A 22563-nucleotide genomic window follows, 5' to 3' on the forward strand; every position below is an offset into this window, starting at 1 on the left:
CGCGCGTCAGGATCATCGTCGCGATAAGGATCGCGCGCCGGCCGGGTCCGCGCGACGTCGCGTCGCGGTTATCCGGAGACCGAGAGATGAATGAGTCGGTGTCGCCGGACTGGGTGATGGAGGCGGCGGTGCAGGATTGCGATTATTCTACGGGCGACTTGTCTTTGGAGAGTACGTGTCCGGCTAATCTTTTGGCAGGGTGATGGACGGGCCACTTGTCTGCTGCGCACAGGCTCGGGGATTTGTCATTTGCTGCTGCTCCGTGAGAGGATTAGTGGGGCCAGCTTGGAGCATAAGCAAATTTGGATCTGATTTCTCCACAAAATGAATATGGATTAGAGGGCTCAAACTTGGAATTTCTATGACAATCCTATATCAGGACGACAAGAGGCCTTCGAAGTAGTTTGCCTCAACAACCGTCTCTCCAAATGTGCTTCTCCAATCGCTAACTATTTATAATATATATGTTTACAAAGATAGCAGTGTGAAAAAAAAATTCAAGAAAAAGTAGGGTCATATTATTTTACATGCCTAAACTTGATACATTCATCAGTAGCAAAAAAATTAGTGTCTTAGCTGCAGCAATCCAAAACAACACCCCTAGCATTATGTACTAATGCTAAAACATTGTGAATTTGTTGCATTAGTCTATTCGTTGACAAGTAAGAATACGAGAGTTCAGCATGGTGACATATCCAGCTTAAAGCACACAAGGATAAATCAGCACAATCATGGATAAAAACCTCCGTTTCGAAACACACACCGAAGATCTAGTATTTTGCTCTGTGTCTCTACTCTAGTGCCTGGAAATATCTTTAGTGCTAGTACTATGACATCCAACAGGGGTATCAATAGTCCCGTATCAGTAATTATATTAGGAATAATTATACACTGCCCCAGCCTCCACTTGACCACTTCCAAGAAACAGGTCCAAAACCAAGAAGCTCTTCATCATCCAAAACTATTTGTCGGTAGCTGTTCCGGAAGATGAGGATAACTGCGCATTAAGAGCACGTTTAGTTACCAAAAATTTTCACCCAAAAATTTTTGCCCCACCTTTAGACACATGTATGGAGCATTAAATGTAGTTAAAAAATAAAACAAATTGCACAGTTTAGATGTACACGACAAGACGAATCTTTTGAGCCTAATTAGTGCATGATTAGCCATAAGTGCTACAGTAACCCACATATGCTAATGATGCGGTCAAAGACCTCAAAAGATTCGTCTCGCGGTTTCTAAGCGAGTTCTGAAATTAGTTTTTTAATTAGTGTCCGAAAATCTCTCCCGACATCTAGTCAAACATTTGATGTGACCTTTGTACCAAAAATTTTCATCAACTAAACACCCCCTAAGTACCCACATTGAGTTGACTCATCAACTGAAACAAGTGAAGGTAGTTAGCCCTTCCTTTTCAGAATAGAAGGTGTTGGCTTCCAGAAGGAGAGCTGTGGGACAAACATGCACTAGAGGGAAGTGGTTATGGATTTTCGTCCAACCCTTGTCTAATCCATGATAGGTTCATGATGTCTTTCAAAGTTTCAATCCTCATAATTTCTATATGAAGGTTTCACGGTAATTTGATTCTTTTGAAAAATAAAGTTATGCTTCTGGCATCTGCTTTATTCAATTCTTCTAGAACAAGGGGCATAAATATGAAACCCCTCCATTTGCTTCTACAAGCTGTCCGTGAATTTGAGAGTCAAACTTTATTTTGAGTTGTTGACGAGAAATTAATCTAACAAGCAGTATGGCTACAGAAAAAAAATGATGCACATTTACTTTCATGTACTCAGGGGAAAAACATTTAGCACTGTTCTCTAAGAAACAAAGAATTTCCACAGAACATCAGGGGAAAGACCAGTATTTCAGTAAGTATGATTAAGCAATAACACAGAACTGCAAAAGTACAACGTATCCACAGTCTGCAATAGTTATAAGATGCATCGGATATCAAGTCACCTATTATCTGGGAAATTCGTTCAAAAACTATTATCTTGTGAAATGTTACACATACAGGAGTTTGAGCAGGTAACAAAAAATCAATGGAACATTGCACTTGCAAGTGTATATAAACGAAATTATAGCATTTTGATCAACTTGTATGAACATTTTTTGGAAGAATATATGCTGCATGGTAAGCTGTGATAGGATATTACAGAGGAAAAATAAAAATGAATTCCAACGTGCCTGGAGAATATTGAGCAGTCAGATAGGGCTCTGCAGCAGCTGATTCCATATATGACAATCTGATCCAAAAGGAAGCTGGAAGAATCTGGACCAAACAGTAAATTACTTCTAGAAAGCAACAGTGTCATCTTGATTCTGTAAACACCTCCACATGGGTGAACTGAAATTCTATAAATGTACATGTCCTGCTATGGTACGAACAGAAGAGGTTTGGGGTTCTATGGTACGAACAGAAAATAATCTTGGGGCTCTGAAAAAGGTCCCCCCTAACTACACTGTGATACTATATCTGTGCAAAGAGGAGCTCATTCCACATATCTGGTATACCAGGTAGGCACCAGTGCAAGCAGTCATTGATTCCTGTCGAAGCTCTTTTGAAACTAGAGTTTGAGATATGCCCCTCATCCCGTAGTTTTGAGATAGCAGTGATATCCAAAAGCTTAACCCGAGTCCCCTTCACAGCACTTTCTGCAGGTATATCAATTGAATGATCCTGCAAGATCTCACTTCCATTAGATAAGGGAATGGTATTTCCGCATGTTCCACCTGTGTTCCAGTCACCATTTACAAAGTGCCTTGGTGAAATTGTCCTGAGGAAAACTTTCTTGTGAGGATGCCGTGCAAGTTCTGAATCCATCCATCTGGCAATGCTATGCAGTGTAAGGTTTTTTGAGCGATTGAGGTCTGCAAGCCTACTACCATTGCCAATAGGCTTCCCATCGGCATACAATTGCCAATGATTTCTGTTGAATTTCCCTCTGTTCCAGTGATGGCCGGTGTTAAGTACTAGAACATCAAAACTGTTAAGATACTTCTTCAAAAATGTAACTGGCCGATCAAGATGCAATGCATAGCTGGTGACTGCGGGTTCTGTTTTCAAAGGTTCCAACTCAGAGAGAGTAGCAGACCAGTAGAAAAGAACAGTAGTGTTGGTCACTGGAAATTGATAAGCCCACCCATCAGGTCTTAAAGCACCTGGGGCTTTGACAAGGCCATATTTCCAACCAACATCTTCAACCTCTGGACTGTATTTGCCACCAGTTGCTATACACATCATCGACTGAAATTGCTGCCTGCCAAGTGAATCACCAACAAAAGCAAGAGTTTGGTTTTTCATCCTGAAATCCACAAAATATGTTAGAAGAACTCCAGATTTCAAGAAGATGCAGAGAGAAAATGGAACTAAATACCTTTTTAAGAAGTTAGGCCCTGTAAACTCAGGCATCTCACAACCATGTGGCTGCCACCGATAATTCTCATAGGAGAAATGTGCACGCCGCATCATTCGACAAGCCCACATTTTCGACAGCCATTGCTTACACTCATTACCAGAATACAGCGGCCGCTTCTCATCTGCTACCCACTTCCCCTTTGCATAGTTACAATCTATGAAGTAATCAACATTACATGAGGCAAAGGAAAATAATCTTCAGATTCAACATATAAACTGTGAATAAGAATGGTCAAATTTGATGTTTGCAAAAACAAATTATGGTCAGCAAAAAAAATTGTGGCTTCAAATGCTTGAGGTGAATAAACAAGAATAAAATGGTACCGCACTGTATAGTCACACTCTAGGATGCAAAAGCAGCACTCTATCATGTAAATGTAAATTGCTAAGGTTTTAGCATGTAAAATGTGGATAGACCACATAATTTTTGGTTTGTAAACAAGCACCAGAAAAAGTGTGCTTATCAAAGCTTGAGGTAAGCCAGCAAGCATGAAACAGCAGTGGAGAAAATGATAAAGAAAACAAGTTTAAGAGCAAGACATTGCATAAGGAATTACCTTTGTTCACTTTGTCCCTACTTTTGTGCGTGTGGCTCCTGGAAGATCGACCTGGAAATCCAGCTAGGCTTGCTCCATCATCTCCAAGATGTTCCTGCTCCTGCTTCTGTAGGATGCCTGATGCCAAGGGGAATAAAAACACATCAACAAACACAGCAGAGAGTAGATTTTGAATTGGCAAATGAAGCAGCAAGACAAAAAAGTTAGCATGCATATTTCAGGCTACCATGAGAGAGGACTTTTAATTGCTCCGGTGTTGTGCTGAAGATTGTGAGGACTGGGGCTCCTTCCAGTAACAAAACAATGATCGGCACAGTGAGGAGAAGCACCAGGCCGAAGCATAGCTTGCTGACGAGGAGCCTATGCAGACAGCCACCTTTCATCCTGGGAAGGCAGCATAGGACCTATCTGGCACCTCGAAGTCGATCAGATACTGATCTGAATTCAAGTCCCTGGAGATCCAAAGAGCCAAGAAGCCTGCACGGTTCAGGTCCAAATTCAGGAAATGTGCACTCATTGTTGGAGCTATGTCAGAGATGAAACCAGCATCAAGCTGGAAAGGCCATTGCACTTGATAGTTGTAACAAAAGAACTTCAGAATATAGCACACAAAAAGAATCAGAGATTCATATTTCGAGGCCATCTAAAAACAATTAACAGTACTTGAGTATATTACTGGTAATATGCAATAGAGATGGAAACAACACGGGAAGGCAGCAACTAGCAAGCAGACAAGCACTGAACTAAACAACGGAAACCTCCTTTCCAACTCTTTAGCAACCGTGACACCAAAATTTGGAGACCAGACAACCGGACCATCTACTGACAAATTGACGACGCACGCGGGCGATGGCGACACCAGCCTCTCCCCGGACGACTCAGATTATCTAATCTGAGCGAATTAGCACATGTATTGCCGATCAAATCCGCAGAGGCAGGCACGCGCAAAGCCAGCAATCGACCACCCCCTGATGATCCGAGCAAATGCACCCAATCGAGCCGCGTTCAGCATTTACGGCGCGGGCGAGATCCATCCACCGCGACAGCACGGCGCGAAGATTGGAACGTCGGGTGCAAATTTCCCGAGACGGGGCGCGAGGCGCACAGGATCCGAGCCTACAAATTCTTCACTGGGACGAAGGATCTGAGCTTGCGGATGGGCCTGCTACCGGAGAGTGTCGGCGGGGCTCACCTGCTCGTCGGCGGCGCACCGGGGCCCCGAGCGCTGCTGCCAGTGCTGGGCGGCAGTCGTCGCACGCAGCCTCCGGCGAGGACGCGGGCTGGGAGGTAGAGAGAGGAAGGGAGCGGGGAAGGCGGGCACGTGCGAGAAAGCCGCGCGGAGGGAGGGAGGGAGATGAGGCGCAGGCGGCGAGGGTGGGTCGGACGGGACGGGGGAAGAACCGACGAGAGACGGCGGTGGCAGGTGGCAGGTGAAGCGACGTGGGCCCCGCGTGCCAGTGGCTGATCGGCTTGTGCCGCGGCTGCCGTGCCGGGACGTGGTCACGTGGACGTGCCGGTGTGTGTGACGCGACACGCGAGCCACGAGCCGGGCCGGGCGGTGTCCCCCGCTGGGTGCAGCCGGACATGGTGACTTGCGATGGAGGAGGAGGACTGAACGGTGCCGGAGTGCCCCGGCCGGCTTGCCTCGTGTCCAAGCAAAGGAGAGCACTCGCACCGTGCCCCCGCGCGGTTGGCACAGACTTGCTTCGAGGCTCGGCCAAGGAATGTCTCTCCCCTGCGCTCCAAGCCTCCAACCAATGGACACGGTGACCAACTGCAAAGGTCGACAAGAAATTGTTTTATTTTTGAAGGAAAAAATGTGCCCGAACAACTCTCTTCGAATAGGGCCCGATGCTTTGCGTGACCTTGTTTTACAAGCCGACGCCAGATTAGATGCAATGTTTCGGTCATCATCGAATAGGGCTCCAAAACGGGTAACAATTGCCGAAGCCTTAGGTGAAAATTTTGGTCGGGTGTCCGATTTGCCTGGCCCAACCGCCCAAAGTCATGGGTCTCCCTCCCGCTGCCCAGCAGCGTGATAAAGTTCTTCACTGTAATGACTCTGTTAGCACCACTGACTGTCCAAGCCCAAGGCCCAAGCGAGTGGTTCGGCCCAATGTCCGTCTTCACGGCCCAGAGTGGCAGCTGTAGCTTACTTATAGCCAGTGGAGAGATGCGAGTGGATCATGAACTCTGTAACCAGATACTCTCTCCTTCCTCGTTTATAAGTCACGGTGGAACATGGCACGGTCTTCCAAACGATACTTTGACTATTTATTTATCATATATTATATCACTTATAATTATAAATTTATAATCATTGTAAACTATATTTGATGACGAATCCAATCATATAAAATTTACATTATAAAAATTAAAAATTAATAGTTAAATTATTGGTCAAAGATATAAATGTTTGAATCTTGATATGCGTGTGTGTCTTATAAACAGAGAAGGAGGGAGTACTTTATTAGGAAGACGACCTCTGTTCGTCGGCCTCCTCCTCCTCTCTCCGTTCTGTTCTTGCTTACTTGCTCCTCACGAACCTCTCCACCTACCCTTCCTCCTCCGATCTGCTAACATCTGGTATCATAGACTCGTTCATGTGCCTCCGGTCTGGATCCCCATCACCACTACACCCGCCTGCAGAAGTCCCTCGGCGCCATGGATCCGAGTTCCAAGCTCCTCCTCGACGACATGAAGAAGTTGGGCAACCGTTTCGCTCTGGTGGAAGCGCGCGTCGACAGCCTGGAGGGCTCCATCACCGACCGCTTCCGCACCGTCGAGCAGTGCGCCTCCGATTTCTCCGCGTGGCAGCCCGACATCGACACCGCTGTCGCGGATCTCACCACCAAGTTCGGCGCCATTGACAACCTCAAGGATCAACTGAATTCCTTCTCCAGCAAGTTGGATCGCATGGTCCTCGAGCGTCTTCCTCCAAGAGCCGGCAGCGTCTTCCTCCGGGAGCCGGCATCCTACCGAGCCCAGTGGCGGCTGCGGCGACTACACCTGCCGGCACAACAGCCGTCGGCCCTGATGGGCGCCGCGTCGACAACGTTCACCGGGAGTCTGGGTTTGGGTCAATTACGACCATCTCCCACCTCCCGGTCAAGGGTACGTCCTCCGATCCGCTTGGTGCCGCGTCCGATTCGCGTAATTCCGGCTTCTACCGCTTTCAGAGTTCATCGGGTCCTGCTATGTTCCCTGCTACCGGTCGCCTCCCCAAACTAACTTCCCCATTCTCACTGGAGAGAATCCTAAACTTTGGCAGTCGCGCACTGAGAATTACTTTGATATGTATGGCGTGGATAAGTCGGTTTGGGTGCGTGTTGCTGCGCAGTCGCGCACTGAGAATTACTTTGATATGTATGGCGTGGATAAGTCGGTTTGGGTCCGTGTTGCTGCGATGCAGTTCGAGGATGCAGCAGCACGTTGGTTGCAGTCGATCGAGCGCAAGCCCATGTCTCTTAGTTGGGAGGATTTCTGTTCCTTGATTCAGGATAGGTTTGGGCGAGACCAGCATGAGTCCTTGATCCGTCAGCTTTTCCACATTGAGCAAACCTCGGTGTCAGAGTACATCGAGGAGTTTTCTGCTCTAGTTGACCAGTTAGCTGCTTATTCCTCTTCTAATGATCCCCTGTATTATGTGTTACGGTTTGTTGATGGTCTCTGTGAAGACATTAAATCTGTTGTGTTAGTGCAACGTCCTCGCGATCTGGATACTGCTGTTGCTCTTGCGTCGTTGCAGGATGAAGTTGGGGATTTCTCTCGCCGCAAGGATTCACGACGGTCCGATCCAGGTTCGTCGTTAAAGCCTCAGCTTCGGGGAGCTCTTCCTCTGCCGCCTCCCCCAACTCGTACTCGGTCATCTCCGACAGTACCACCGGATGAGCGTCGCAGCGCGGACGCTACCCCTGTGAGTTCTCCTGATGCTAAGTCCGCTCTCCGCTCGTATCGTCGAGCCATGGGTCTCTGTTATCGCTGTGCAGAGAAATGGAGTCGTGATCATAAATGCTCGCCTACCGTGCAACTTCATGCAGTACAGGAACTATGGGAATTATTTCAGTTGGAGGATTTATCTGCTGACACTTCTTCTTCACCGGATAGTGCTTTTGAGCAGCTTTTCTTGGCCATTTCAAAAGCAGCCTGGTCTGGTCAGGTGGGCTCCCGTACTATGAAGTTCAGTGGTTCTATCCAGCATCAGACTGTCTCGATCCTAGTCGATTCAGGCAGTTCTACCTCATTCATCAGTGCTCATCTCTCTCAGAAGTTGTCAGGTGTTTCTCCTTTGTCGACCCCAGTTTCAGTGCAGGTCGCTGGCGGTGGTATTCTATCCTGTGCATCTGTCATTCCTCAGGCTGTTTGGTTTATTGATGATATTGCCTTCCAGTCGGATCTCCGGGTTCTTCCTTTGATAGCATATGATCTTATCATTGGAATGGATTGGCTCGAGGCTCACAGCCCGATGCGTGTTCACTGGCTGCACAAGTGGATGGAAATTTCCTATGCAGGCAATTCTGTTTTGCTGCAGGGCATGTTACCTGACCGACCTGATGAACTTTTGTTGCAATTGTGTGCTGACTCCTTCAGACTCCCAAGCTCGTGCAGTGCCGTTGTTGCCTCCTGCGGTGCAGTCCTCCTTGACCAGTTTGCCCATGTTTTTGAGGACCCCGTGGGCTTACCACCGTCCCGAGCTTGTGATCATGAGATCCCTCTCATCCCGGGTGCTAGACCAGTAAATATCTGTCCATATCGCTACACCCCCCCCCCCCCCCCCGGCTCTGCGAGATGAAATAGAAAGGCAAGTGTCAGAGATGTTGCATCAAGGGATAATTCAGCCTAGTGCAAGCCTCTTCTCTTCCCCTGTACTGCTTGTGAAAAAGAAAGACGGCACTTACCGGTTCTGTGTGGATTTTCGTCACCTAAATGCCTTAACTCTGAAATCCAAGTTTCCTGTTCCAGTATTTGATCAGCTGATGGACGAATTGTCTGGAACCTCTTGGTTTTCTAATCTGGGTTTGCGAGCTGGATTCCATCAGATCTTGTTGAAGCCCGGAGAAGAACATAAAACTGCATTTCGGACGCACTTTGGTCAGTACGAGTTCAGAGTTATGGCTTTCGGTCTTACAGGTGCTCCTGGCTCCTTCCAGGGTGCCATGAATGTCACTTTGGTTCCTGGTTTGCGCAAGTTTGTGATTGTCTTTTTCGACGACATTCTCATTTATAGTGCCACTTACCATGAACACTTGCAGCACCTTGCCTTAGTCTTTTCTTGGTTGGCAAAGGATCACTGGAAATTGAAACTGTCAAAGTGCAAGTTTGCTCAACGCTCAGTTGCCTACTTGGGCCACATCATCAGCGAACAGGGTGTCTCTACCGACCCTGCCAAGGTACAAGCCATATTGGATTGGCCGATTCCTTCTAATGTCAAAGAACTCAGATCTTTCCTTGGCTTGGCTTGGCTTGGCGAATTCATCATCTATACTGATCAACGGAGGCTAACCTATCTGAATGAACAACGCCTACATACACCGTGGCAGCAAAAAGTTTTTACTAAGCTCCTCGGTCTGCAGTACCGAATCATGTATAAGCAAGGGGCCGATAACCGCGTCGCTGATGCGCTGTCCAGACGTTCTCCTGCAGCTCAAGCCTTCGCTATGTCCACGGCCACACCTTCCTGGCTGTCAGCTGTGATTACCTCTTATACCTCTGACCCTCAGGGAACTCAGTTGATTACAAAGCTCTCCCTTAGCCCCGATGCTGTGCCTAACTACACATTGTCTGGTGGTGTTCTCCGTTTTTATTACCGTATCTGGATCGGCAATGACAAAGCCCTTCAGACCCAGCTGATCTCGGCCATGCACTCTTCTGCTGTCGGCGGGCATTCCGGCATTCCTGTGACTTATAGTCGCCTCAAGCAATATTTCTACTGGCCATCTATGAAGTCTTCAGTGCAACAGTTTGTCCATGCGTGTACTGTCTGTCAGCAGGCCAAGCCTGATCGGGCTCGTTACCCAGGTCTACTCCAGCCGTTGCCGGTGCCCGACTCGGCCTGGCAGATGGATTCTTTGGACTTTGTTGAGGGTCTTCCACGTTCTGGGTCCTTTAACTCTATTCTAGTGGTTGTCGACAAGTACTCCAAGTTCGCTCACTTTGTTCCTCTCCGGCATCCGTTCACTGCTCTTTCTGTTGCGAAGGCATATCTGGACAACGTGTACAAGCTTCATGGTATGCCTCTGTCGCTTGTGTCTGACCGCGACCGTGTGTTCACCAGCAAACTCTGGCAGGAATTGTTTTCATTGGCCGGTGTTCAGCTGCGCATGAGTTCGTCGTATCATCCACAAACCGACGGCCAGACAGAATGAGTTAATCAGTGCTTGGAGACGTTCCTCCGTTGCTTTGTTCATGCCTGCCCATCTAAGTGGATTCAGTGGCTCTCTCTTGCGGAGTTTTGGTACAACACTAGCTGTCATGCTTCCTTGGGTCGTTCCCCATTCAAGGTACTCTATGGCCATTCCCCACGCCACTTTGGACTAGACCCTGCTTCTGCGATTTCTGCTCCGGACTTGTCGTCTTGGCTCCACGAGCATGCACTTATGCAAGATCTAGTTAAGCAGCATCTCTTGCGTGCACAAGACAGGATGAAATGGCAGGTTGACAAGGGCCATTCTGAACGCTCAATCAACATCGGGGACTCGGTGTTTCTGAAACTTCAACCATATGTGCAAACTTCACTAGCGCCGCGTGCTAACCAGAAGTTGTCGTTCAAGTTCTTCGGCCCCTTCCGCATTCTCGAGCGCATCGCGTCTGTGGCATACAAGCTGGAGTTGCCTTCCTCGGCTTCCATCCACCCGGTGTTTCACGTGTCCCAGCTCAAGAAAGCCGTCGGCGATCAACCCGTTTCTTCAGTTCTTCCGGATGGTTCTGCTTACTATCAGGTGCCAGAGCGTATCCTCCAGCGCCGCCTCTCCTCAGGTGATCGCCCAGTCCTCCAAGGGTGGATCCGGTGGTCAGGATTGTCACAGTCGTTGGCGACCTGGGAGAACTTGGATGATCTGCACCGCCGTTTTCCGCGTGCTGCGACTTGGGGACAAGTCGCCTCTCAAGAGGAGGGGAGTGTTAGCACCACTGACTGTCCAAGCCCAAGGCCCAAGCGAGTGGTTCGGCCCAATGTCCGTCTTCACGGCCCAGAGTGGCAGCTGTAGCTTACTTATAGCCAGTGGAGAGATGCGAGTGGATCATGAACTCTGTAACCAGATACTTGGGCCCCGTTCGGCTGAGCTAAAAAGACGGCGCTGGGCTGGGAATGGAACGGCTGGGCAGCCAGCCGTTCGGCAGATCATGTGCAGCCGTTCTTTCCTTCAGTCAATTCCTTCAGCTCCATCAACAGTAAAATCCATCTTTTACTGTGCATTCCGGCCATCAGCCCAGCCCAACCAGCGATTTTTATCTCAACCGAACGGGCCATTGTTATCAGGAAGACGACCTCTGTTCGTCGGCCTCCTCCTCCTCTCTCCGTTCTGTTCTTGCTTACTTGCTCCTCACGAACCTCTCCACCTACCCTTCCTCCTCCGATCTGCTAACAGACTCACTGCCACAGCATAAAAGTGGTATTGGTAGGTTAGGCTACCCACTCCAGAAAAAACTTCTCAAAAGTCAGTGGTCTGACCTGGCACTTTCAACAGCTTTTTGCTTGCACATAGTATCGCTGCACAGCAAATCAACTGCTCGCAGCAAGACAACCACTCCCTGTACTGTATCTATCTGGATCCAGACGCCACACCAAAGATCAGATCCTCCCAGCAGCAGCATCACAGACCTGTGGACATTCACCAGGAACTAGCCGAGAGCGCTGTTGCTTCACCGGTGCGTTCATGGCCAAATAAATCACTGGTGGCCGATTCTAGAAAAGGTGCGGCTGCATTATTATCCACCAATCGAAACACTGATGCTTTGTCACAAGAGGGTTCCAGGCATCAGATCATCGGCTCCTACAGTGTTCATACTTCATATTTTGGAATGCGCTGTGCAAAGTCACTCGACAGGAGTGGATGTTCTGCTTTTTGATACAAAATTGTGTGGTCCATACCCTTTTTGGTCATACACAAGGAAGTTCCATAGTATCAGAAACCTAGAAGTGCAATTCTGAAGGTGGGAGAAGAGAGATTAGCAGATTAAGGATGTCTAAGTTGCCACAGGGGTAAATGGAAATGCATCTAAAAGAGAAGCGATGCACATGGTTAAAATAAAAAGGACACTAAGCTGATCCAACCTTTAGAATTGAGATGATGCGCTGACAAGAAAAACTAAAAATGACCAGGTTCACAAAAGGATGTCTGCATATATATATATATATATATATATATATATATATATATATATATATATATATATATATATATATATATATATATATAGAAGGAACAAAAGTCTAATTGACCAACTAAAATTTGGAAATCCATAGGCCATATCAGATGCGATGCGTTTGCTAGGGCAGAAACCTCCACAGTTGTATGGCTTAATGTAATTTTCACACTCATTTTCCGCATCCGATTCCAATGGAATTCATGTACCCAATTTCTGAAACTACCTTGTCATGTGAGTCCCCCTTGGAAATCAATGAAAATGATTGCAGCAAATTAGTGCACAACTTCAACCTACTATATTATCGCTTTTGTTATTGAGCATGCAAATGCTATATTCCTGGTAAAGTATTTGTTTAATAGCTCCTTTTACAATTATACAAATCTTTTACACGACGTACGACTGCATAGTCCCCTGTATCAGTTATATTCCTTTTTAGAACTGATTTTCAGCAATGTGATACAGCACTTTTAAACAAGAGCATATCACTTCCTTCTCTCAACCACCAACAGGTTCTGCAGAAAGTGACAAACTAAGAAAGCTTTGCACTAGATCCCCATTTGCTAGTGAAGCATAAAGAAGAGACCCATAAAGGGGCTAAAGGGTTCCAATAAGTTTGTGCTCGAAGAATATGCGAGGTAGATCCCTTTCCAGTGCGAGCCTACAAAAAGACTAATTCTCTCCCATGCTGATCATCCACTACATGTTGCAGTATCATCACCATCTGAGCTAGCCTCACTTCTCATGGCCTTTGCCTCCGTCTGCTGTTCGTCAATTCACAGCATGGGCACTGCTTGCTGGCGAAGCCATGGATGATCTTCAACTGCAGGGTGGCCGTGCCTGAAAGCTTACACCGCAGAGGGCAACCTCGCATCTTTGGCAGAGTCTTGTATGTCTCCTTGTATCGGTTATGGATTATGCATTTATACTACAGCTTCTCCTGAGTTCATCTACTGTTCTCAACTTCTATATTGGAAAGTAATGACCACTTGTTTGAAGACTCCTTATATTGGCTGCTATTGTTTCTTTGCTATGTGACTCCATTGCAGACTTACAATGTTGAATGCAAAAGGCCCATATATAAGCTACCTTATCTCTATTCAAGTTAACACCATACTTCATGCTTTTAGTCTGACACGAGACTTTTGAGTTTTCGTTTATATTGCTATGAAAATTAAAAGATGTCGTATGCCTACCTTACATGACAAGCACTCTATGAAAAAGTTGCAATTCGCGCGAATTATTCCTCCAACTCTCGATTTGCTTCATGTTTACTTTCTGAATTTTAACCAAGTCGGCTAATCTCTTATCATGCTACTAAAATAACTTCAGAAGATGTGAGGAACAGTTCAGTACTAATTTAGGCACAGTCTAGTACTGTCATGTTGTACTAGCAGTTGTCGGTTGAATTGGGCACGGGCACTACAGATCACTTAAAACCATACATTTTGGAAATCCTAAGAGCAAATCAAATACCACATTCAGCTACAACTAGCAACTGCGTATTTATTCTCACTACATTTTCCACTACACAAGTTTGCAATTCACCAAGACGAAGAGGAATTTAATCATGGTATGATAATCATTCACCCAAAGCAATAACCAAACTGACCTTGACGGGAAGAAAACAAAGTGGCGTGCCCACTACTCCGCCGCCTCCGCCTTCCCCTTGGAGAACTGGGAAATATCGCTGTGCTTGAAAAAATCCTCCCAGTTCCTCCCATCGAACTTCCTGTACTCGACATGCTTCAGGGTGCCGGGGTCGACGCAGGCGACGGTGACGGCGACGCCGTCCGGGTTGGACCTCGGGGAGTAGAAGGAGGTGATGCCGCAGACCTTGCAGAAGGTGTGCTTGGCCGTGTGCGTGCCGAAGGTGTAGGTGGTGATGAACTCCTCGGCGCCGGCCTGCAGCCTGAACTTGGCGGTGGGGACGATGAAGTGGGTGTTCCCGCGCATGGAGCAGTCGGAGCAGTTGCAGATCCACGCCACCACGCTCGCTGTGGCCTCGACCTGCCACCGCACCCGCCGGCAGTGGCAGCCGCCGCTGTGGACGACGACCGCCGTCTCACGCTGTGTTTATTTGCAAAAAGTATACGAAAACTGTTTGCGAAAAGTACTATAGCAATTTTCATTTGTACATAGTAAATATTGTCTTATCATAGGCTAATTAAGTTCAAAAAATTTATCTCGCGACATATATCAAAACTATATAATTAGTTTTTTTATTTACCTACATTTATTACTCTATGCATGCGTCATTTACTATATTTAATATTTTGATGTGATGTCGATGTGATAGAAAATTTGGAAAATTTGGAAGAATTGGGGTAACTAAACACAGCCTCATAAGAGTATGGGCAATAACCCAACCCGCGCGGTCGGCTGGGAGCTCTGCTGTGCGCCTGCTCTGTGCCTGCTGCTAGCTGGGAGTGGGCGGCAAGGGGCATGCGGGGCCACAAGCAGAGTCGCACGCGCCCGCAGCAGCTGGCAGCAAGCGAACCGCCCGTTCTCTTCTCTTTCCTCTCTTCTCTCTCCTCCATGTGAGATTCCGCCGGCTTGCAGCCGTAATACCTGCTCTAAGACGTGAAGATCCGCGAGCTGGAGAGGAGATGCTCGCAAATTTCAGCTGTTGCAGTTGATTCCGTACCGCGGCAGCCTCAGCCCGGCTCAGATTTTGGTTTTTTTCCTTCTTTTTACGAAAACACGATCTATTTTTGTTTCAACAGGAAGCTCGATCTGAACTTTCCCCCTTTTCTCGATACTCCCTCAAACGTTCGTTAAATCACGAGCTTCCGTATAAATGGAATGGATATATGAGGATTTTAAAAAGACAAATCAAATGAACTTTAGTAAGGTTTTATGGTGTACCACGGTTTCTTTGTTGGCTCAATGCCACAGTTGTAGTTTGCTAAAAAAATTCTTAGTCCTATGTCCCGCATGTTATTGGCTTCTTTTGTTCCTAAATTTGACTATAGTTATTCCTTTAATTTATTGACCACACTTTCTTTGGCAACCGGAATTTGTGTGTCGTAGGTATAATAGTCGTAGGCTTGGCATCAATAAAAATAGAACCAATGTTTGAAGGTTATATTAGTTATATTACTCCTCAAATTCTTATTTAGTTCCTTCTCAAAAAAATTCTTATTTAGTTTGAGAAATGAAATATGTTGATTCATCACCCCTATTATTCTTATGTTCATAACTAGTATAAATATTTTACTTTAAAAAAGTGTAAAAATTTTATTTTAAAAAGTACACAAATTATATTTTAAAAGAATAGTATAAACATCAAGAATGAAGCCATCTGTCTAGAATGAAGTGCTGAACAAGAGGTATGAAGTAACCCATCCAAAATTTATGGTATCAAACCATTTATGAACTAGCAGTAACAACAACCATATTAGCACTATATACAACCAAACTGTCTGCTACCAAATTACTACTACAAATTTACAAAGTTGTGCCACAAACTAAGGGTGTGTTTAGTTGGTGGAAAGTTTGGATTTTGATACTGTAGCACATATCATTGTTACTGACAAATAATGTTCAATTATGGACTAATTAGGTTTAAAAGATTCGGCTCGTGTTAATCAGTTATGCTGCGTAATTAGTTATTTTTTTAACTGTATTTAACGCTCCATACATGTGTCCGAAGATTCGATGTGACGGATACTGTGCAAAAATTTTTGGAAACTAAATAGGGCTTAAGCTGAGTAAACTCGAAGGCAACATGTCCTTATTTGAACACAAGTAAGAGCAACCACAATGTGTCCATAAGAGTAGTCTATAGAACTAAAATATTCTCCACCAGCTAGCTGAAACATTGTGGAACCTATTCATAGGGTAGTCTATAGTAAAAACTACCCATAAGCTTATGGGCTACCCATAAACAATAAAAAATATTAGTTTCTTTCACTCTCTCATTCTCTCTCCCTAGTTCCTGCATATTGGTTGGTTGGGTGTATGAAGATTTTTTTTATTTTGTATAGGTCCCATCTTAAGAGTTGCACATTGTGGAAGGAGAAATAGTAATAGACTACTTGTGGTGGACCCTTTCTTATAGACTACTTTTGCCATATACATTGAGCTTGCTCTAAAAGCAGGTCCCAATATGACTGACACCTTTCATATCTGTTTTAATTAGTTCAACGAATCATCCGTTTTCGCTCCACACATATCACAAGCATCAGCCCCAAAGAGGCCGGGATTTATTTATTCACTCGGCAGACCGCCAGAGCGGCAGTGCAGCACACCTGAACAGTGACCACTCTCTACATCCCCGCCGCCTCCGCCTTCCCCTTGGAGAAGCCGGCGATGCGGCTGCGCTCGAACCACTCCTCCCAGTTCCTCCCGTCGGCCTTCCGGTACTCGACGTGCCTCAGCGTGCCGGGATCCACGCAGGCCACGGTGACGGCCACACCGTCCGGGTTGGACCGCGGGGTGTAGAAGGAGGTGATGCCGCAGACCTTGCAGAAGGTGTGCTTGGCCGTGTGCGTGCCGAAGGTGTAGGTGGCGATGAACTCCTCGGCGCCGGGCTGCAGCCTGAACCTGGCGGCCGGGACGACGAAGTGGGGGTTCCCGCGCATCGAGCAGTCGGAGCAGTTGCAGACCCACGCCACGACGCTCCCGGGGGCCTCGACGCGCCAGCGCACGCGCCGGCAGTGGCACCCGCCGGCGTGCACGACCTCGTCGGGGGCGGAGGCGCTCATCCTGTGCGGTGCGGAGGCGGAGAGCGAGAGGGAGTTTTTTTTTTTTTTCGATCGAGAGGGAGTTGAAGGAAGCTTGGTAGTACTAGTTGGTATTTGTATCTTCCGCTTGGAGAGACGATTCGGCACGGCTTGTGGAGGAGAGGCGCGGGCGATGGGAGGGACTAAGCGTGGAAACCCCCGCGCCCTTGGCGAGGTAGGTAGTACGTAGTAGCCGTGCCGGTGCCGAGCTAGCTGCTAGCTGATGCCACGCGCTGGCGGAGTGAGCGGTGGCCACGAGCCCACGACCGCTTGGGAAGACGACGAAGAAAAAACAACGCCGGGGTGGGCCGTTGAATGGTTGCCTAGTCAGCCCATTAGCTCGTTAAATTGGGCTATGTTACGAACAGAAGTAGAAACCGGCCCAACCTTCTACGGTCCACTCAGGGGCGAAGAGCCTTAATTTTAATAACCTATATAATCTAAGCGTTAGGCGGCTCTAAGAAAAATCTAAGCGTCAGATTTTAAAATGGTTAGATGATTTGTTAGAAATTTGTTATTTTTATATCTCACAAATAAAGTTGATTATGGACAGGATATTTCACAAGATTGTGTATCATCATATCATCTATATTTGTGATTCTTTTGGTGAATTCAGACGACTTTTTTGCCGTGGTTTGCACGGGTTTTCACAAAGATTATGTTTTCTACTAGATATATTCCCCAGATTTTAATCGTATATAATTTTAAACTAAAAATATTATTAAATATCAAATCATTTTATGAAAGAGTATTAGAGCCTTAATCCGTTACAGTGCTGCGGCCGCACACACCAACATATAGATGGCCAACGGGCCGTGCCGGGATGGCTCGGCGGCACGTCGTGTCGTGCCGTGCCGGTGCTCATTGTGCCACCGCCGTGCCGTGCCTCCGGCGTACTCGTGCCTGGCCGGCGGGCCGACCCAAAAGTACAGCCGTGCCGAGCTCCAAAAGGAGAGCAGGAGGCGGGGAGGGAGACGGCCGCGCCGCCCGCGCGAGGGAACTACTCCCGGCACGCCACTCGCACCGCCGCGCACGTGGGAGCCACTGCCGACCGGCGCACGCGGGGAAGAGGCGCGAGGGAGCTACAGCACGGGGAACCGGCGGACGACGGAGCTCGACAATCGGCCTGGGCCACGGGCCGTGCCGATGGGCCGCGGGCTGGACGGCCAAGTATACACCAACAGCATGTCAATCCATGACTCGCCCGCGAGCGTCCGCAGCCATCGGCTCATTGTCCGCCAAACGCTTGCCCGTCCCTCTCGCGGGGCCTCCAAGCAACAACACCAATCCCAGACACGTGACGCACCACTGGAACCATCGACCCTATCTCTGAAACCCCCACGGCCTATGCCATGCCGCGCGGTGGCGGCCGGCAATGGCCTTCATTGTGCCTCATGTGCCTCTCTGAGGTCGCCATTGTCTTTTTTGTTGGATTGGGAGAATGTAATGGGACTGATTGTCGTACAATGAAGCACACAGGTAGTTGAGAACCTGATTATCAAGAACAGCTTGAATTATGATGTGAAGTAAAGAGTATAACTCAATAAGTATTCTGTGATATACAGATATGTCGAGCAAGATGCAGTTTCAAGTATTTTATGGTGACTACAATGTTTTGTATGGGCCAAATGGAGTAGATCTTTCTGCCTTTAAGTGCACATCTAGCGCCATAGATAAACCTCTGGAAAGGAGTTTTGGTTCCATATGTAAATGGCTGCAGCGTGGGTTCCGTGTTGATACGTTGACACATGTGATCACCGTCCAGTCTCTTGACACATGTGATGGCCATAGATAAACCTCTGGAAAGGAGTTTTGGCACATCTAGCAACTCCGAGTATTCGAAGAGAGACCAATTATGTTGAGCAAGATGAGTCAGAAGAGACAGAGAATCAAAACATGGGACCACAGGGCCTTGTTGATGAGGGAGAGATGATACATAGCATTGTGGACGAGATGGAGGCAGAAAACCAAACCGCAATAGAGATGGAAGAATATGAGGGCTCATCTGATGACGAGCAGTACTCATTACCAAAAGAGTGGAAGGAGCATGGTTTTGGCAGTCATGTCGCAGAAGACGTACGAAATCAGGAGTGTGAGTATAGAGGGAATGAGGTAGTGCAAGGTGCAATATATCCAAACATTGAAGCCGTAAAAGATGCTGTGAGACTATGTGCAATATCATTGAAACGAGAATTCAGAGTCGTAAAGTCTGGCAGTAAAGAATATGAGGTGAAGTGTGTGAATGATGGATGTCCATGGCGAGTACACGCATTCAATGGAAAATGGAAGTCGAACTGGAAATGTTCCATTGTGACAGAGCACACATGTTTGCTGTCAGAAGTTCTTCCCTCGTATCGCAATATATCATGCGACTTTGTTGCAAAGCAAATATATGGGTAGATTATGGACAACCTAAATTATGAGCCAAAAATGATTGTTCGACACATTGAGTAGACTTACCAGTACACCATTAGTTATTTGAAGGCATGGCGGGCTAAACAAAGGGTGTTCGAGATGCGGTTCGGCACATACGAGGCATCATATGATAACCTACCTCGTATGTTATTCCAGGTTGCTGATAGAAATCCTGGAAGCTTTTATGACACATACCTCGTACCAGCCGTGACTAGGGGCAAAGAATTATGCAACGAGCCTTCTTTTGCATAGGTGGTTGTGTTAGAGTATTTCAGTGTTGTCTTCCGGTGACCTGCATTGATGGCACATTTCTGACTGGAAGGTATAAAGGTCAGATACTCACCGCAATCGGGGGTAGATTGCAACAACCAAATAATTCCGCTAGCATTTGCATTTGTTGAGAATGAGAACTTAGACAGTTGGTATTGGTTCCTTGAACGAGTGAAGGTTCATGTTGTTGCTGCACGTCCAGATGTGTGCCTTATTAGTGATAGGCATGCAGGTCTGCTGCAATCAATACTGAAATTGCAACGTGGAACTGCGACAACGCCTCCATTGTGGCCCGATGTCCAAAACAGGTGGTGCATTAGGCATATGGGTGCAAACTTCTATGACCACTTCAAGAACAAGGATCTTAAGAACCTGTTTAAGAGGTTGTGCACCCAAAATCAACAGAGAAAATTCAATCCATTATGGCAGATGCTTGATCAGTTGACTACAGAGCTAGTGAAGGTAAGGGCATCAGGAACAGGCATGAGTCAGGCTGCAGAGGCTAGGGATTCAATGGAGAAGCCATTTTCACACTGGATTCGAGGTGCACCTAAGGAGAAATGATCATTTCTTTATGATACCAACAGAATACGGTATGGTATTCAGACAACAAACCATGCGGAGTGTTTCAATATGGTTATGCGTTCTTGTCGTGTCTTTCCTCTTGTGGGAATTGTTGAGTTCATCATGTATGGGTGCATGAAGTATTTCAGAGAGCGTTACATGGCTGCAAGCATAAACATCAGCAACTCCCAAATTCAGTTTTGCACAACAGTGACACAATATATGCAAGAGAAGATTGAAAAAGCCAAACTGCACCGCGTCATATTGACAGGTACAATGGAGCATAGATTTGAGGTTCTATGCAAGGATAGAACTGGTCGTGGTATCCGTAGAGATAGGGTGGTACAGTAGAGTTTGATTACAGTAGATGGCAAAGCCTTCTGCACCTGCATGAAGCCTAAGTTATTGCATTTGCCATGCTCGTATCTCATTGCGGCATGTGCAGAGTCTGGGTTGCAGCCAGGAGTATTTATTTCACCTTACTTCAGCAAGGAAGCAGCTGTATCCACCTGGGGACATGAGGTATACGGGATTGGAATAGTGGGGCCTTTCATTCAGGATAATGAGAATAAGATGTTTATTCCTGATCCAGCCACTAAGAAAGGCAAATGCCGCCGTCAGACACGTCGTATTCGGAATGGTATGGACGAGTCCGAAGCAAGCAAGGCACAAAAGCGTTGCAGCCAATGTGGAGCATTGGGTCACAACTACAAGAAGTGTCCTCAGAATGCACTTCACGATGCTGCTGACGTCGGTCCTTCTGGAAATCCCAGAGATGGAGCACCTCCTACGTTCAGACGACCATCGGCGAGAATTGCTCGTGGAAGGCATTCAGTGTCATGATCCACAATTGTATCGAACATATTTGTAATATGTAGTAATCGTGTGTCCAGTTTGTATGGAACATATCTGTAATGTATAAATAGCGTGCGTGGAGTTTGTATCGAACCTATCTGTAATATATAGTAATCGTGCGTGGAGTTTGTATCGAACCTATCTGTAATGTATAAATATTACGCGTCCAGTTTGTATGAAACATATATGTACCTATGTGTTCTCATATATTTTTGAATGCAGGTATGGAGATGGACTCCTTGCTAGACCCAGTTATCGACTCGAACCACAGGTTTTACTTTGCAGCAGTTGAGCACCGAGCCCTAGAGGTGCTACGTCCTCGTCCACCCGGGGAGGCGATCTCTATACACCACGATTGGTGTGACAGGTATGTAATGAAATATTATTATTTATCACTTATGTATTCGATCTCTATACACCACGATTGGTGTGACAGGTATGAAATATTATTGTTTATCACTTTTGTTTATTGCAGGTTACGTGAGGCCGGTCTACTGACTCTGAGCCGTCTTGTCGAGGGTGGGCCTATTCAGCTCAACCGATCCCTCCTGACGGCGCTCGTTGACAGATGGAGGCCGGAGACACACACGTTCCACCTCCCGTGTGGGGAGATGACTCCTACGCTGCAGGACGTGGCCTACCTCCTTGGCCTCCCTATCGTCGGGGAGGCTGTAGGTCCGCGTGTGGTGGCGGCCTCGTGGAAGGATGACCTGGAGGCCCGTTTTGCCCTGGTTGACCACGTGGAAGAAGCAGGTCCGATCAACCCGCACCCGCGAGCAGCAGGTCCTTCGAAGACCTGGTTCCTACATTTTACAGTACGTATTCATTCCATATTTAAATTTAATTGTTACAATTCACATGTTCCATTGTCAGTTGAAACCATTAATCTTAATTGTTTATGCAACCTGCCCTGTTGGCTGCGGATGCCGACGAGTACAGTGTGACCAGATTGCTGGAGGCGTACCTACTTTGGTTGTTTGGTTACATCATGTTCAACAACACTCATGGCAACTCGGTCGATAGGATTCTCCTTCCGTATGCACGGGAGATTGCGGATGGGGACGAGGACGTACCGCCCTACAGCTGGGGTGAGGCGGTACTTGCAGCCACTTACCGTGGACTCTGCGACGGCTGCATGAAGACACATGGGAACGCTATCCTCGCAGGGGTGCCCACTACTGCTACAGCTTTGGTCGTACGAGAGGCTAGCCGTTGGTCGACCCATGGTCCGCCACGAGCCTTACCACGGGGCCTTGTACGGCGACGAGGAGGACGACAGGCCCACTATGGGAACTATTTGGATCTGGCGTCAGGTACGTTCGCAACAAATCTAATTTTGTTATTCATTGTTACATGATGCATTTGTGACACCTCAGGTGTCAGTACTTTT

General features: G+C 47.1%; 3 protein-coding genes across 4 annotated transcripts; all 3 read right to left on the reverse strand.

Annotated features, from left to right (window-relative positions):
• Positions 1–1970: 1970 nt before the first annotated feature.
• On the reverse strand, positions 1971–5398 carry LOC120660601 (protein trichome birefringence-like 14). Of its 2 annotated transcripts, none has more exons than XM_039939187.1 (5): positions 5171–5373; positions 4205–4455; positions 3979–4095; positions 3381–3576; positions 1971–3308 (listed from the first exon to the last, which is right to left on the reverse strand). In XM_039939187.1, the coding sequence occupies exons 2-5, from the start codon at positions 4359–4361 to the stop codon at positions 2474–2476; spliced, it is 1305 nt and encodes a 434-aa protein (XP_039795121.1). In that variant the 5' UTR covers positions 4362–4455; positions 5171–5373; the 3' UTR covers positions 1971–2473. The 2 variants fall into 2 exon arrangements, with proteins under 2 accessions (XP_039795121.1, XP_039795122.1); XM_039939188.1 differs by having other exon boundaries at positions 2474–3308; positions 4205–4430; positions 5171–5398.
• An 8349-nt stretch (positions 5399–13747) lies between these two features.
• Positions 13748–14594, reverse strand: LOC120662656 (centromere protein V-like). Its single transcript, XM_039941759.1, has 2 exons — positions 14586–14594; positions 13748–14412 (listed from the first exon to the last, which is right to left on the reverse strand). Exons 1-2 carry the CDS (start codon positions 14592–14594, stop codon positions 13987–13989), a joined length of 435 nt encoding a protein of 144 aa, XP_039797693.1. The 3' UTR covers positions 13748–13986.
• Positions 14595–16436: 1842 nt separating this feature from the next.
• On the reverse strand, positions 16437–17258 carry LOC120660602 (centromere protein V-like). The gene has a single exon (XM_039939189.1). It carries the CDS (start codon positions 17049–17051, stop codon positions 16614–16616), a length of 438 nt encoding a protein of 145 aa, XP_039795123.1. The 5' UTR covers positions 17052–17258; the 3' UTR covers positions 16437–16613.
• Positions 17259–22563: the final 5305 nt, after the last annotated feature.

This window comes from Panicum virgatum, chromosome 2N (assembly GCF_016808335.1).
Source record: "Panicum virgatum strain AP13 chromosome 2N, P.virgatum_v5, whole genome shotgun sequence".
Taxonomy (NCBI): domain Eukaryota; kingdom Viridiplantae; phylum Streptophyta; class Magnoliopsida; order Poales; family Poaceae; genus Panicum; species Panicum virgatum.

What these genes read in the sequence shown, in the direction of transcription:
- LOC120660601 (XM_039939187.1), bottom strand. Translation starts at nt 4,361, where the DNA reads ATGAAAGGTGGCTGTCTGCATAGGCTCCTCGTCAGCAAGCTATGCTTC. An exon ending in TAGGGACAAAGTGAACAAAG is followed by an intron (nt 3,577 to 3,978) that starts GTAATTCCTTAT and finishes ATTACTTCATAG; the next exon opens with ATTGTAACTATGCAAAGGGG. An exon ending in GGGCCTAACTTCTTAAAAAG is followed by an intron (nt 3,309 to 3,380) that starts GTATTTAGTTCC and finishes TGTGGATTTCAG; the next exon opens with GATGAAAAACCAAACTCTTG.
- LOC120660602 (XM_039939189.1), bottom strand. Translation starts at nt 17,051, where the DNA reads ATGAGCGCCTCCGCCCCCGACGAGGTCGTGCACGCCGGCGGGTGCCAC.